We start from the raw sequence: 15,620 nt of genomic DNA on the forward strand, positions 1-15,620 counted from the left end.
TCCTTGATTTTGACACTATGACACACGTGTAAGGATTCTCATATCTTTTCTTTAATGGAGCAGGGTATGAGTCATCTGCTCTATTAAAGTAGTGAGTGAAGGAGAAGCCTTACCACTGATAGACGCAAATAATTACAGACGCAAATAATTACAGACACAAATAATTACAATAGCTGTTGTCATTTTTTAGCGTGAATTTTACTGCTCGTTGAAGAGAGGCCTTATCTTCTACAGACTGACTATTTGTCTTTTTCTTCTAATCATCTTGAAGCCAATTACTGATGTGGACGTGGGGATGCTTAGAGGATGGAGAGAGTCTTTAAGGCTCATTTATGAACAACTTTAGTAGATACAAAAACTTAAAAGAGTTAAAAGTCTAAAATTCAAAGTCTAAAGATCTATGAGGCTAAAAGTCCTAAATATTAAATGAAATATGAGCTTTGTGAATATGACAATTATAAAATCAAAAGCTTTCAAGATTTTTAAAAGAGTCTAATTATGTAGAGTACACGAATTTTTATTTTTATATTAAATCTATGATCTAAAATTTATATTAAACAAATCAACAACTTCTAATTAAAGATATAATGTATAAGTTATCTGTTTTAGAAGGAGCACCAAACACTTCTATGGGCAAAAGAGGAAAATGTTTGGCACCTTTTTTTAATCCCCACACCGATCCTGGGCCTCCGTGTGTATATATATATATATACTCGTATATATGTCACTTCATAACTGGTTCCGATTTGCCAGTGCATGCGGAGAAGGGTCGGTAAAATATAGGTGTAAACTGGGTGTACATCACACAGGAACAAAACCGACAAAATTCTCAAATACGACCGTTTCAATTTGTGATAAACGCAGAGAGACCAAATAAAATTTGTTTGGTTCCTATATCGATGAACTAGGGTTTCGATTTAGTGCGGCGACGAGGAGATGAGGAAGAGCAAAAGACGATGAAATCTATTAGGTTTCGTTGGTAATCAATGGTCTAGGGCTTGGATTATGGTGGACAATGACGACGACAAACCGACGACGAAATCAACAAATAGATGGCCGGAAATTGTCATCGTTGTGACCTGTAAGTAACTTTTTTGATTGTTCATCGAAATCTACGTTCCAGCGATTGGGATCGTGCGATTCACATCGCAAATCGCTATGATTTCTGGTAACCCTGGTTCTAGTGTTTAATTTGCCACTTAATTGACACATAAGATGTAATACTTTTCTGTTTTGTTCTTACGTATTTGAATTGCACGCGATGCGTGTGCCAACCGCTAGTAATTTAATATTCAAACACAACCATTTAACATAGAAAAACTACCTGGCCCAGACAGTCATCAATCTTTCCAATCTCAAACTGGAGCGGAAAGACATGGTTGATTACTAAGAAAATAAATAAATTAGAATTAATTAAATAGTTTGGGCCTTCAATATAATAAATAAAAGTTCAAATTTTCTAAATCATTACAGGATTTCAATTAATTTTCTCTATAGACATTTTCTTTGATGTAAGCCTCAATCCATTTCAATTTTAAGGGTATGTTTTATTGTGTTGTTCCTACTTTGTGGCATATACACGATGACTAATTTTTTTGCACCTCATTTTAGTTTTTTTGGTGGTTCCTTGAAGCTCAATGAATTTTCCAGTGCTGGAAAGTGAATAGTGTTGGACCAAAGAGAGAAGTGAGGGAAGAAGAACAGATGGGAGAAATGGGGAGTAATTTCAATTCAATAGCCGAGTCAAAATTCCTAAACCATGACATAAAGGCCTATTTATAGTCAACCATACCCTAATTAAGAGTTACCAAAAATGTCATTATTAATAGAACCAAGCCAAGAATTCCTAAAATAAAATAATACTAAAATAGATTACCAAATCTTCAACTCAATTATTCCTCCTATGCCTTTCTATTCCCCATAATTAAAGTTCCTCAATTTCTATGGGCAAATGCTTTTCTGCTTTGTTATATCATTTGAGTCATTGGTCGATACAATCTAAGCTTTGTTCTTCATCTGTTGTCATTTACATGTGCATGTATGTTTGGTTTAATTTTCGTTTCTATCAAATATTTGGCTGACTATTTTATGTTGTCTTGTTTATGGGTTTTGCTCGTTCTGTTTCACACATTGTAGTTCATAATCGAGATGACACTGAGCTTTAAAGTGTATATGTGGCTGCTAATTGCTTCTAAATATATTCATGTTCTTTGTATATTATGTGTGCATAGGTGTGCACTTGTGGATTTGTGCTCATATTCATTGCTTCAAGTTTTCATATCCCCGAATTTAGGACTCTACTAAGCCACTTAGCATACTGATCATGGATGCAGAAGGGATACCTTTGGAGCCAGACAAAATGAAGGAACAGGTAGTTGCAGATCCATTTCCTTTCAACTAACTCTCTGTTTTTGGCTGAGTTTAAATAAAATGTATTTTGATAATAACAATTCTTTTCGGATTCTGTTATCAGCCTCTTTCAGCGAAAGATGAGAGGTCAGTTTCTCCTAATGCTTCTAAGGATGCTGGAATTGGTCATTCAAAGGACATTGCTGATCAATTGGGACCTCTTGGTTCATGTGGAGATCACCATCTCTACCCATCTAATATCTATGCTCCTCAGGCGCAGGCCATTTACTATAAAGGTTAGTTTTTACATATGGGATTGTTTGGCATGCTTTGATGGTGGACCAGCCTGAACTGAGCATTGAGATGAGAACATGCATGCTGTTTTTCCACTGCCTTTTTTTTTTTGATGGGCCAATATTCAGCTAAGATATTTTTCTATTAAAAAAATAAAAATAAAAATAAAAATTCAGAGAAGATATTTTTGTAATACTTGAACTTAACCATCAAACATATTCACTTCTGAGGCCACACTTCACTGTGTTTGTATTGCGCTTTCCAAGAACAACGCTCAAGGTTCTAAGTGAAATTATCGTTCTAGGAAGATGAACCATCGAATTTGTAGTTGGTTGGCAAACAAAATACATGGCAGTGCTACACTCCCATGTCATTGTTTGAGATAGTTTATGTTCATCTAGTTGGGTTGAGATCTCCTAAGTTCACCATATTGCATTTTGCAATTGAAAATAAATTGAACAATTTTTGCGGTTTCTTACATTGATAAGATCTTAATTTAATACCAGAAATATCACGGGGGATCTGAATGGATTTGCTAGTATACTTAATTATTGTGAGAATATATTAGTATATATTCTGTATATCTTTTATATTAGGCATGTATGATTATAGATATTCCTTTGATTGTGTAGATATTCTCCTTTGATTGTGTAGATATTATATTTTCCTTTTTAGTCTTGTCTTATGGCTATATAATTCAGTTTTGTACTTTGTAAGAATACATTGAATATACAAGTTGATACTGAAACTTACATGGTATCAGAGGTGGTTGTGAAACCCTACACTGTCAATTGAAGAGGGTTGTAGGCCTTTTTTATTCCATTTTTTTGATTTGGGCTTTGTTGGGTGATTGTTGGAATTGCGATCTGCTGTCACCAGAATCGCAAGTCATTGGGTTGAGATCGATCTCCTTGGTTTAGTTTGGTTCGCGATCTCTCTCTTTGGTTTGCGAGATTTCTGGCCTTGTCTCCATAGGTTGACTTCGTTACCTATCTCCTCTAGTTCATCTGGTCATTTAATCGCACTTCTCTAGTTCGTTGGTCTCTCTCTGGCTCTTGCGACCCCCCCCTCTCTCTCTCTGTCTCTCTCGTTCTGGTCCAAGACCTCTCTAGGAGTCGGGTTTGGGTCTGGTTATTTACCCATTTGAGGTATTATCTTTTGGTTAGTGTTGTTATTCACTTGGCAACACTGTTCTTATTTACCTATTTGCATTTATATCCTTGTTTGTGTTCTGGTTAGGATTACTATCTTGTTCTTGATAGTCCATTCATCATGTTGGATGATAAAATTTAGGCCATCAAATGCAAACTTACCGGTGCCAACTATGCCTGTTGGTCAAGTGTTACGAAGAATTTTCTTCTTCGACGAAAAAAATGGGGATATATTTATGATTTTGTTTCTCGTCCATCAGACCCAAGAAAAGATGGATATCTAGCTACTTGTAACACTTGAGATTGTGATAATGCATAAGTTCTAACCTGGTTTCACAACTTGGTTTAAGACCATATCGGAATGATCTTTTCCAAATACAGCATTGCCAAAGAGGTATGTGATGCTTATTGGACTCCATGTTTCATCCGTGGTAGAGACTGGGAGCTTGTAGAGGTGATTATCATATTTTGATTGGTCTTGGTGGTTGTTTTAGGCTTTTTTATTTTTGTCTTAGTACATGTCTCTGTTACGAGATTATGTGTTTTATGTGGATATATTTTGTTTACTCGCCCATATATGTTCTCTAAGTTCCCATCTATTATCTTTGATGGTGGGGGTAACTTGGGTATAAAAAGGATATATGGGCAAATTTGGGTTATATTTGTGATTTTCTGTTGGTCCCTTGCAATTGCGGGGGTTTGTTATAGCTAGTTATTTTTGTATTAGCCTCATTCCTTCCTTTTTTTTTTTTTTTTTTTTTTTTTGGGTGGGGTGGGGTTGGGGAAGAGGGAGGGGGGGGTGGTGTGTTGTTTGTATTGCCTGGGGTATGCCCCTCATGAATGTGTACATTCTATTTTATGACTTACCTACCTAAAAAAAAAAAAGAGATGGGATTTTTTACTGGGTATGTAGCAGTAGTCTAATTTTGCCAGACATTATGAATTGGAATTCGCTATTCAGGCTGCTCGTTAGCGGGATTAGTCTATTCAGGATTTCTACATTGAGATGATAGGGGTCTAGGTTCAGTTGGCCCTCATGGAATCATCTAGCCTTAAGATACTTGATGATTATTTGCAGTTTGGAGAGGAAGGTTGTTTGGTGCAGTTCTTAATGGCTCTTTCTCCTTAGTATGAGGCTATCCGGGGTGGTGTTCTTCACCGTTCTTCTCTTCCTTCTGTGGATGCTATAGTTCGTGAGCTTCTCTCCAAGGAAATCTGTCTCAAGACAGCTAGTTAGGTTCCATCTTCATCTGTCTTCCTAGCTTTTATTCAGTTTTCACTGTTATCAACCCCCTCTCCTAATCAATTCTAGACATCTGTTGATCCCAAGAAAGGGCCCCTGGCCTCGGATCAGTGTGCTTTCTATCAAAGGGGCCCTTGGAAGTACAACTATCCTAAGAAGGGACGTCCACCTGCTTCTACTTAGTAGTCTTAGTTCAAAGCTCCTTTGAGTAATTTTCAGCCTCCAGTTGCTTATACTGCATTTGCTCTGGCTCTTGATCCTAGCTTGGCTACCTTAAGTGTTTAGATTGCTTAGTTTCAGCATATATTGTCCACCTTCCAGCCATCCTCGTTTGCGTCCACTATTACCTTTCTTCATTCAAGTTTGCTTGGTTCTTTAGATATCTATCATTCAGTTTGGATATCTGACTTTAGTGCTTCTCATCATATGATTTTCCATCTCTCCTTACTTCATAACTGTATTCCCCTTTCCTTTCTAGTTGCTGTTAATGTTGCCAATGGGTTTGATATGTTTGTTTTATCTATTGGGTTTGTACTGCCTTCTGCCATCCCTTCTGTCTGCCTTCTGCCATCCCTTTTGTCTTTTATGTACTTCAGTTATTTGCCAGTTTGTTATTTATTAGTCAGCTTGATGCTTTCGGTCTTGATGATATTTTTTCTTCTTCCATCTGTTGTGCGTATGATCGGATGTCCAAGAAGCAGATTGAGATCGATCATAGTGTTGGAGATCTCTATGTGGTGGAGAGCTTGCATCTACCTATAACTACCTCTCCGGTTGCTTTTTCCTCTTTTCAATTAGATTCTCAGTTGAGTCCTTTTTATTTGTGGCACTCTAGATTAGGTCATTTGTCTATTGATCGTTTACGGTCGTTAACTCAATCAGGATTGTTAGCCATAGTTTCTCCTAGTCAAATTATCGAATGTGGGGGTGTAAACTTGTCAAAATGACAGCATTACCTTTTAATAAAAGTACTTATATTTTTGTTATCCCATTTTTTCTTGAAAACTGTAAACTAAATAAGTTTTGAATTTCAAATTTGTAAAAATTATTTTCAAAATATACAACCAAACTCTAATTATAAAATTATTTGAAAATCCAAACCAAACGGACCATCTATTTATATTTTGACCTCAATTTTTTTTTTGCGCAACAAATTAGATAAATTATATTTTAATCCATAAGATGAATATTTCTTTATATTTTTTTAGTATTTTTATCAAAAAAAGTTACAGATTTTACAAATTTTAGCATGATACATATAAATTATAACTGCATTTTGATCTCAACAACACGGGCATACATTAGTATATATATATAAATTATTGATTTCAGTTCCATATCAACATTTTAAGGTAGCTTGGTTGGTTGAAGCTTGCTTCCACTTACCCCTAAGGTAACGTGTTAAAACTTAGGGTTTCACAACTTTCACTCTCTTTTCCCTCCTTTGTTTCTAGACCCCTCTCTCTCGCTGATCTTCCACCGCTTCAAAATTTGGGTTTTATAACGGTCTCCTCTCTCTTTTCACTCCTTTGTTTATTGTCGCCTCTCTCTCTCTCTCTATTATCTTCCATCGTTGCTCTCTCTCTTCATAAACCTAAACCCTTTCGATCTCTCTAGCTTCTATCCATCTGAGAAACCCAAAACCTTTGAAATTGACTCATTCAAATCGTCTTTCTGATGGAGAACATGAAGACGAAGCACAAAAAAAACCCTTAGACGAAGCAGCAGAAACCTCCTAAACCACACTCAAACCCTAAGACGAAGAAGAAGAAGCGTGAGATCGTCTGAAATCCATCACGCATATTGAAATCTAGTTATTTATTTTTCTGAAATCGTCTTTCTGATGATGGAGAATTGCTTAAATTTTGCTGAGAATTGCTTGAGATTAATTGAAATCTGTATAAAATTGCTTGATTATTCTTGTGATTATTTTTGTTTATGTGATTTCAATATGATCAGCTGAACAAGCTTTGTGAAGTGTGTTGAAGATTTCATAGCTAGGGTTTATCTGCAACTTAACAAGATTTTTCAATGCTCAGTGGCTTCGATTTCTCAATCTCAAACCTCTACTTTTACTGGTATTGATTTCTCTATCCATTGATTGCTTTATGACCACACACCCTCATCAAACTCTTAATCACCACTGTCACTATCTCTCCTCTCTCTCTTGATGTGTATTTTGCTATAGCATTGCATGATGTCAATATTTTCACTTTATTCTTGATGCATGTCACAATATTTTCACTCTGTATAGTAATTTTGAAACTCATGTTCTATTTTAGCTTTAATATGTGTTTTAGCTTTAATATGTGCATTGGTTCCCCTACAGTGAAAACTTCTACTCTATTTATAGACCAAATTTTCTCTTATGAGGTAAAAAAGTTATTTTAGTAGAATTGAGACAAGTTTTGTTTTGGTATTACTCTGAAGCTTCTATTGGAAAAGCTTGACAATCAAAGCATTCAATGTATATTGTGTCATGGCAGGGTGCAACTTGCCTACATCTTTGCTTGTGGATGTACAAATAATTTTCCATCACTACCGCCATAGATTTTAGTTATAAAAATGCAGTTCCCATTAAATAATGTTGTTGCTTCTTTTTTTTTTTTTTGGGTGACTCCTATATGCATGTCCCTACTTTTTCATTGTTAAAAAATGTGTATTGTTTGTCTCATCTTATTTAATTTTGCTTTTACTTCAAGTTCAGAGTTCTACATACATTGCAGTTCCTGTTAGTGTAGTCCATGTAATTTGGAGATGTTGATGGAGATTGAGGGCGAGGCAACCGCCGAGATTTTCAGTTATTTAGAAGTTTAATTTTATAAAAAATAGCCCTTCAACCAAACAAGAAACAAACAAAACTTGGAAAAAAATGACCATGAATTGATTGCAGGTGTTATTAACTTGTAGTTACTATTTATTTGGAATGTTGAAGTATTTTTGGTGCTTGATATTTGCCTCTCTCCTAGTTCTTCCCCTCATCATTATGCTTACATATGTGATGATGTAACCATTGTTCTTCTATTCTATAGTTTTACTCAGGAAATTCGTCTATTTTTTCTTTATTTTGGAGAGGTGGTTCTACATGATGCTGATCCTAGTATGAGGACCTTCATTCATTCATGTTTGAGTCGATAAAGATGATTCTATTTTTATTTTTTTTGTTAAGTAGGAAAGCCAATTTGTAGACATAAGTCGTAACTCAAAAATAAAATACGACTCATGTCAATTAGTTTCTCAATTTTCTCTTGACACCAGGCTCTAAGGATTCTTTTAGGTCCTCCTTTTTGAAATTAAACATATGTGTTTAGTTGTCAAAATCTCCATTAAGCTCAATTAGTTTCAGTACGAAATTAATATACCATATTTTGTTCCAACAAGGTCGGGAAGGTGCATAATAACTTTAAACATACAAAATAAGATGTGGCATCACATAAGGAACAAAATTTATTTCTGAAGTAGCATTGACGGGACGAAAATAAAATAAAACTACAATTATGAATACCAATATATGAAGGGTCTTGTTAACAAGTGCCTCGAGGACACGAAAAGTAGACCAAAAAATAAATTTGAAAACACAAGACATTTTTTATTAAATTCAATGCAGTTTTTATTGAAATTAATGCACTTCTTTTAACTGTTTGACCTATTTTCAAGACACTTCTTTATTTCAATCCCAATATCCAGCACTTTTAGCATTTGTCATATACAAATATCTTGAGGACACAACAATTACACGAATTATAATTAAGGCCATTCCAATGAAATAAATTACATATATCTATTAAGAACAGAACAAAAAGATGACATGAGAAACTTGCTTCTCTACATTTCAAGAGCTTTAGCAATAATGGAGAAAACTACAAATGCAAGACTGATGTTACAGGAGGATAAGTTACCAAAATATTTGATATCCATGTTTCGTATTTCTTCTTTTCTACTTCTAAATCTGAAAATTCAGTCAAATAAAGAAACTAAATCCTAAGCAAAGAATCATGCCAATCTCAAATCGTACCTGAGGGAGTAATGTAGGGAAATTAGTTAGAAGCTTTCTCTTGTTAAGATTTCGAAATTTCAGTGTAGCTTCTACAACATGGTCTAAAAATTCACTTAGTAGTTTATTGGTGGTAGTTGCTACATAATTAATGTCTGTTGGGCTATATATAATAAATCCATGTATTTTTTGGGCGATTAATGTAGACCTTTTTTTATTCAATGGCAACTGAGCAGCGAGTAGTAACACAAGTGATGAAGACTAAAGAATTCCTCAACTAAGCAGTGAGTCAACAACCAGGTAATTTCAGTTATCACTCAAGAATTCCTTCACTTATGTTGCTGCCATTGCTTGGAAATGGAGACTAAATTGGGCCCTAGTTTTTTTTAGTTTTTATTTTTTTCATTTATCCTTTTTGATGTTGTGATGCAGAGCGTGATTCTTGGGAAGCTAACATGTTCATGGAGACAGAAGGTGATGGGGGTGCCTGCATATCTTCAACCTGATCTGGAAGCAGATCTCGTCTTGCCTCCGGCACCAGCTAGCAGAGTCGACAACCATGTAATTTCTAATCTCAGTTATCACTGAAGAATAAATTCACTTGCATTGCTACAATTCCTTGGAAATGGATATTGTATTTCATGAGTAACTGATCAAAATAATTCTATTGACACGGAATTGTATGATGCACGATTCGATTCATACAATTTAATATGAGTTTCAACCAAAATTATTTGAATTGTGTTGTTTGAAAATTGGGTGTGCTGTTGAATTGAGAATTGAGTAGTTCATAGGTTTTTGTTTACATAATGTATTGAAATGACGCCTTGTTCAACTACTCTATGATGAAACAAAAATAGGGCCATTGGTTATACTGATATACATGGTGTTATATATATATATGTAATATATAATTTATTTATATTGATCCTGTGAAGTATTTGATTGCGATTGCTAGTGTTCCAACATATGTGTGAGGTTTGGAAATTCCTTTCCAATAATTTGGGCTATATTTCATGATAAGCATCCGGTGGATCTTGTATGAGAAGGGAAAAAGAAATGGAAGGAAAAGTGGGAAAAAAAAACTTTGTCATGTGGAAAAAACATGCAAAGAGTGAACTGCTAACACATGTATTATCTTATGCAATTTTATCTTTTCTTTTGTGGAGATTTTGTTGGAATTTTGTGTTTCATTTGTTGTGGCGCGTTATAGAAACCAAAAACACCCTTTTCGTAGTTTTTAGATAATTAGAGATCGACGATTCCAACTTCCTTTACTCCATTCAAAAAGTCGTTCAAAATAATTGATCAAAATTTCCAATGATCCGGTTTGTGCATGTTATTCAAAATAATGTTACTTTTAAGAGTTGTTAGTTTTTCGTTTGTATTTTTTTTCCTTTGTGTTTTTGGCGCTAACCCCTTGCAGGCAATGGCACATATAGACATAGTTAATCATTTAAGGTAATCTCCTTAACTTTTTGATTTTATTTTTTACATTCAGGACAATGCATTGTTTAGTTTGGGGGAAGAAAATACTTATTTTGAGAAGAATTTATATATTTGCTTGCAGCTATGAGTTAGTTATTTTGTTAAAAAAAAAAAAAATTTAGTGCTCATGGTATTCTTTTGTTCTATACATTGAGTGATTGGGCATACTTGTGGTATTTAATTGCTTTAACTTGAGAATTGTTTTGAAGTTTGATATGCTAGCTACTTTGTTAAAGTATTCCGTGTGTTCATAATTGGAAATCATTGCACTGCACTTCAGCCACATGAATATGATTTTTAGTTGATAAGTGGGTATGACTTGAAAATCTTGAGGAATGATAGTGGAGACTTTTAACCCTGTGAGTTTTGTGCCAATCATTTATTGGAGGGTTATTGTACATCTACTCTTAATTTTTCTTTGGAAGCACATTAATTTGTTGTTTAGTCTCATTATTTTTTCATTTTTGGTTGAATGCTGAGAACAAATCAATTTGTTATCACACTTTTTACTCCCTCGAGGATGATGCATCGTTTAGGTTGGGGGGAGAAAATACTTATTTTGGGAAGAATTTATATGTTTGCTTGGTACAATGAGTTAGTTGTTTTGTTTAAAAAAAGAAAAAAAGGTTTGCATGGTAATGTATTGTTCTATGCATTGAGTGATTCGGCATACTTGTAGTATTTTATTGCTTTAACTTGAGAAATTGTGTTGAAGTTTGATATGCTAGCTACTTTGTTAAAGTATTTCATGTGTTCGTATTTGGAAATAATTGCACTGCACTTTAGCCACATGAATATGATTTTTAGTTGATAAGTGGATATGACTTGAAATTCTTGAAGAATGATAGTGGAGACTTTTAACCCCGTGAGTTTTGTGCCAATCATTTGTTGGAGGGTTACTATACATCTACTCTTAATTTTCTTTGGAAGGACATTAATTTGTTGTTTAGTCTCATTATTTCTTCATTTTGGTTGAATGCTGAGAATAAATCAATTTTTTATGACACTTTTATTCCCTTGAGATCATGAAAGTTGAAGGACCATACTAATTCTTGAGAGATGATTTTAGGCCATCTTTGTTTCTTTGAGCCTTTTATTTATTTTTCTTTCTTTTATTATTACTTCATGAACCATTAGAAACCAATTTGAGCCTTTATGTTAGCCTTTCTTTGTTTAACCCCACAACCCATACCTTCTTTTTACTTTTGTAGATATGTTGGGATTATTTGAGTTTGACAATGGCAAATTTGTTTAAAAAAAAAGAAAAGAAAAAAAAGGAGAAAAGCTGAAAAAAAGAAGAAGAAATAAATTGTGTTCAACGAAGGGAAAAAAAAAAAAAAAAAAAAAAAGCAGGAGTAAGTTGAAAAAGACAAAAAGAAAAGTAATAGAAAGAGCAAGGCATTTGGAATAATGCTCTAATTGTGTTTATTTTTATGCCAATTGTCTCTCAGACGTCCTTTTTTTTATTCACCTTTGGCTTTTTATTATTTTTTCGTAATTCCTCAACCCAAGCATTACAACCAAATAAAAGTCCTATTTGATCTTGAGTGTGGTATAGTTTACAAGTGGACATGATGGATTGGGGTGATGGTGTGGTAATTTTAATTCTCAGTATTTGATATTCCATTCATGAGACTATTTATTTATTCTTTCATTATAGCGTTTTTCCAAAAAATTAGTATGCGAGATATTTTGCCTTTGATTTACATTATTCTACTCGCATATATTGAGAGTAATTTTTATACCATATTCTGAGTGATTTATTTGTTGAGTGCAATAACTGGTGAGATTTGAGTCGAAGCATGTTTCAGAAAGAGATTTGGGTTATATTTCACTTTAAGGCTAAGGTTGTGTATGTGTTGGCTAAACTTTTTCACACACGCCAAATTCTGAATGTCATGAGATATCTTTACTTGCTGCTAGTGTCTTGAACTTTGATTGGTTATCTTGTTAAGGTTGTGAAATTCATGACTTGTTCTTGAACTTTTAGTATGAGAACGAAAGAAATCCTTCAAGTAAAGAAAATTTTTGACGTTTGTGGGTAACATTTCCAGAAATTTTATTTCTCAGTATTTGATATTCCATTCATGAGACTATTTATTTATTCTTTCATATTAGCGTTTTTCAAAAAAATTAGTATGCGGGATATTTTGCCTTTGATTTACATTGTTCTACTCGCATATATTGAGAGCAATTTTTGCACCATATTCTGAGTGATTTATTTGTTGAGTGCAATAACTGGTGAGATTTGAGTCGAAGCATGTTTCAGAAAGAGATTTGGGTTATATTTCACTTTAAGGGGCTAAGGTTGTGTCTGTGTTGGTTGAACTTTTTTCACACACTCCAAATTTTGAATGTCATGCGATATCTTTACTTGCTGCTAGTCTTTTGAACTTTGATTGATTATCTTGTTAAGGTTGTGAAATTCATGACTGGTTCTTTAACCTTGGCATGAGAATGAAAGAAGTCGTTTTAGTAAAGAAATTTTTGGATGTTTGTGGGTAACATCTTTGGAAACACAAGACTTTAACTCGTCCATGAGGGGTAATCTATTGGATTAAGGGCTTGTTGCATGTGCTAAATTCAATCGTGATTTCTTGCGGAAGTGGTTTAGAGTAGTTGCTTTTATTTTTATTTTTGATTTTATTTTAGTCGCCTTAATTGCTAGGTTCTAAAATTAAAGCTGGTTGGGAGGTGTGATGAATGCTTAAAATTACGTAGTTATTCTAGGAATTTTGGATATTATATTCATTCTCTCAATTTATATTTAATTGTGATTTAATGTATTTAATTTAAATTTTTAGAAAAACTACATTTGAGCCATCAACAATATAAATTGCTCAACCAGGCCCATAAGACTCGGTTTGCTTTGAAATCATCTCATAACATCCACAAAACCTATCTCAAAGGTTAGACAAGATTTCATTGTACCTCCAGTCCTTTTATATTTTGATTTTGCTCTTCAAATATTTATTTTTTTTTTCCTTTTAATTCCTACCCATCTTTTGTTCCTTGTTTGTTCCTTTTATGTAATATATATTGGGTGACTCAGATAATAGCAAGAACACTAGATCTGACTGCAATGTTGTCAAGGGTGCTTGGGCTGCTCGAATTCAGCGCAACAAGATGGTAATTTTTATCCTAATTTTCTAACCCTCTACATAATATATATACCTTTTTACTCACAACGGTCTTGTGTTTGTAGCTTTTCATCGAATAAAAGATAATATTGCTATTGCCTAAAGGCAAGATTTCATATTTTTGTACATAAGGGAGCAGAAAAGGGGTGCTGTTTTGAAAGAAAAAAGCGTGTCATTGTATATGATGTGTTTTTAATGTTAATATTGTTTGTACTCAAATGAATTGTTGAGCCTTCACAAAAAGGTTCTTTTGTATAAAACTAGACTACATTTGTTTCCCGGTAAATTGAGATCTAGATGGACCGGCCCTTTCATAGTTAAAATTGTTTTTTCTCATGGGGCCGTTGAGATTGAAAATCCCAGGAATGGTAATGTTTTTAAAGTGATTGGCCAACGTCTTAAACCAGTTTTGGAGAATTTCCCACCTGAAGAGGAGAGGAGTCCATTGAATAAAAAGACCCTATTTATAGAGACCCATAAACATAATAATAAAAGCAATGTTACTTTTAGGAGGAGTTAGTTTTTCGTTTGTAATTTTTTTCCCTTGTGTTTTTGGCAATAATCCCTTGCAGGTTCATGGTTCATCTTTTCTTTTTAAATAAAATTTTTGTTGACGCTCAAAAAAATAAATAAATATATATATATATATATATAGACATGGTTCATTATTTAATGTAATCTCCTAACCTTTGTGATTTTGTTTTTAACATTGAGGACAATGCATCGTTTAGGTTGGGGGGAGAAAATACTTTCTTTGAGAAGAATTTATATGTTTGCTTGCTGCAATGAGTTAGTTGTTTTGTTATTAAAAAAAAAAGAAGAGACCTTGTCTAGCTTAAGAAGCTGTCAAAGCTCGAGCCATGATGGTTCTCATTCAAAATAGAACCAAACAAAACATGGAAAAAAATGACCATGAATTCATTGCAGGTGTTATTAACTTGTAGTTGCTATTTATTTGGAATGTTGAAGTATTTTTGGTGCTTGATATTTGCCTCTCTCCTAGTTCTTCCCCTCATCATTATGCTTACATATGTGCTAATGTAAGCACTGTTCTTTTATTCTACAGTTTTACTCAGGAAATTCGTCTATTTTTTCTCTATTTTGGAGAGGTGGTTCTACATGACGCTGATCCCAGTAGGAGGACCTTCATTCATTCATGTTTGAGCCGGTAAAGATGGTTTAGTTTGTAGTCCTTTCACAATAGTTTATTTTTGGGGAAAAAATGAAATTATGATTTCATCTAACAATTATTCTCTATTTATGCATATCATATGATAAATCATATTTGAAAATCACTCTTCCAATGTTTGATTGCAGTGAATTTTTAGACCCTGTTGTTGCTGCTACATTGGACTTTCGAAATCTTAACAAGAGAAAATTTCTAACTAATTTCTCTACATTACTCCCTTAGGTATGATTTGAGATTGGCATGATTCTTTGCATAGGATTTAGTTTCTTTATTTGATTGAATTTTCAGATTTAGAAGTAGAAAAGAAGAAATATGAAACATGTATATCAAATATTTTGGTAACTTATCCTTCTCTAACATCAGTCTTGCATTTGTAGTTTTTCCCATTAATGCTAAAGCTCATGAAATGTAGAGAAGTAAGTTCCTTGTGTCATCTTTTTGGTTCCGTTCTTAAAAGATATATTTCATTTATTTTATTGGAATGATCTTAGTTATAATTCGTGCAATTGTTGTGTCCTTATAACTTGATATTTGTATATGACAAATGCTAAAAGTGATGAATATTGGAATTGAAATATGGAAGTGTCTTGAAAATAGGTCAAATAGTTAAAAGAAGAGCATTAATTTCAATAAAAACTGCATTGAATTTAATAAGAAGTGTCTTGTGTTTTCAAATTTATTTTTTGGTCTACTTTTTGTGTCCCAGGGCACTTTTTAGCAAGACCCTTCATATATATTGGTATTCATAATTGCAGTTTTATTTTATTTTTGT

At 33.6% G+C, this 15,620-nt stretch overlaps 1 protein-coding gene across 10 annotated transcripts in view; it reads left to right on the top strand.

Annotated features, from left to right (window-relative positions):
- Positions 1 to 767: 767 nt before the first annotated feature.
- LOC114275728 (uncharacterized) overlaps positions 768 to 15,620 on the top strand; it is a 61,127-nt gene continuing 46,274 nt past the window's right edge. For 3 of the 10 annotated variants that reach the window (XM_082925299.1, XM_082925303.1, XM_082925301.1), the window contains exons 1-8: positions 768 to 1,081; positions 2,232 to 2,371; positions 2,474 to 2,645; positions 13,324 to 13,428; positions 13,572 to 13,648; positions 14,726 to 14,827; positions 14,977 to 15,070; positions 15,226 to 15,264. In XM_082925299.1, the coding sequence (XP_082781425.1) occupies positions 2,324 to 2,371; positions 2,474 to 2,645; positions 13,324 to 13,428; positions 13,572 to 13,648; positions 14,726 to 14,782 (459 nt within the window). In that variant the 5' untranslated portion in view covers positions 768 to 1,081; positions 2,232 to 2,323 and the 3' untranslated portion in view covers positions 14,783 to 14,827; positions 14,977 to 15,070; positions 15,226 to 15,264. The remainder of the gene's footprint in view (positions 1,082 to 2,231; positions 2,372 to 2,473; positions 2,646 to 13,323; positions 13,429 to 13,571; positions 13,649 to 14,725; positions 14,828 to 14,976; positions 15,071 to 15,225; positions 15,265 to 15,620) is intronic. The other 7 variants (XM_082925298.1, XM_082925300.1, XM_082925302.1 and 4 more) reach the window with 3 other exon arrangements.

Source organism: Camellia sinensis, chromosome 4, assembly GCF_055761805.1.
Source record: "Camellia sinensis isolate YWXY chromosome 4, ASM5576180v1, whole genome shotgun sequence".
In the NCBI taxonomy this organism is placed as follows: Eukaryota; Viridiplantae; Streptophyta; class Magnoliopsida; order Ericales; family Theaceae; genus Camellia; species Camellia sinensis.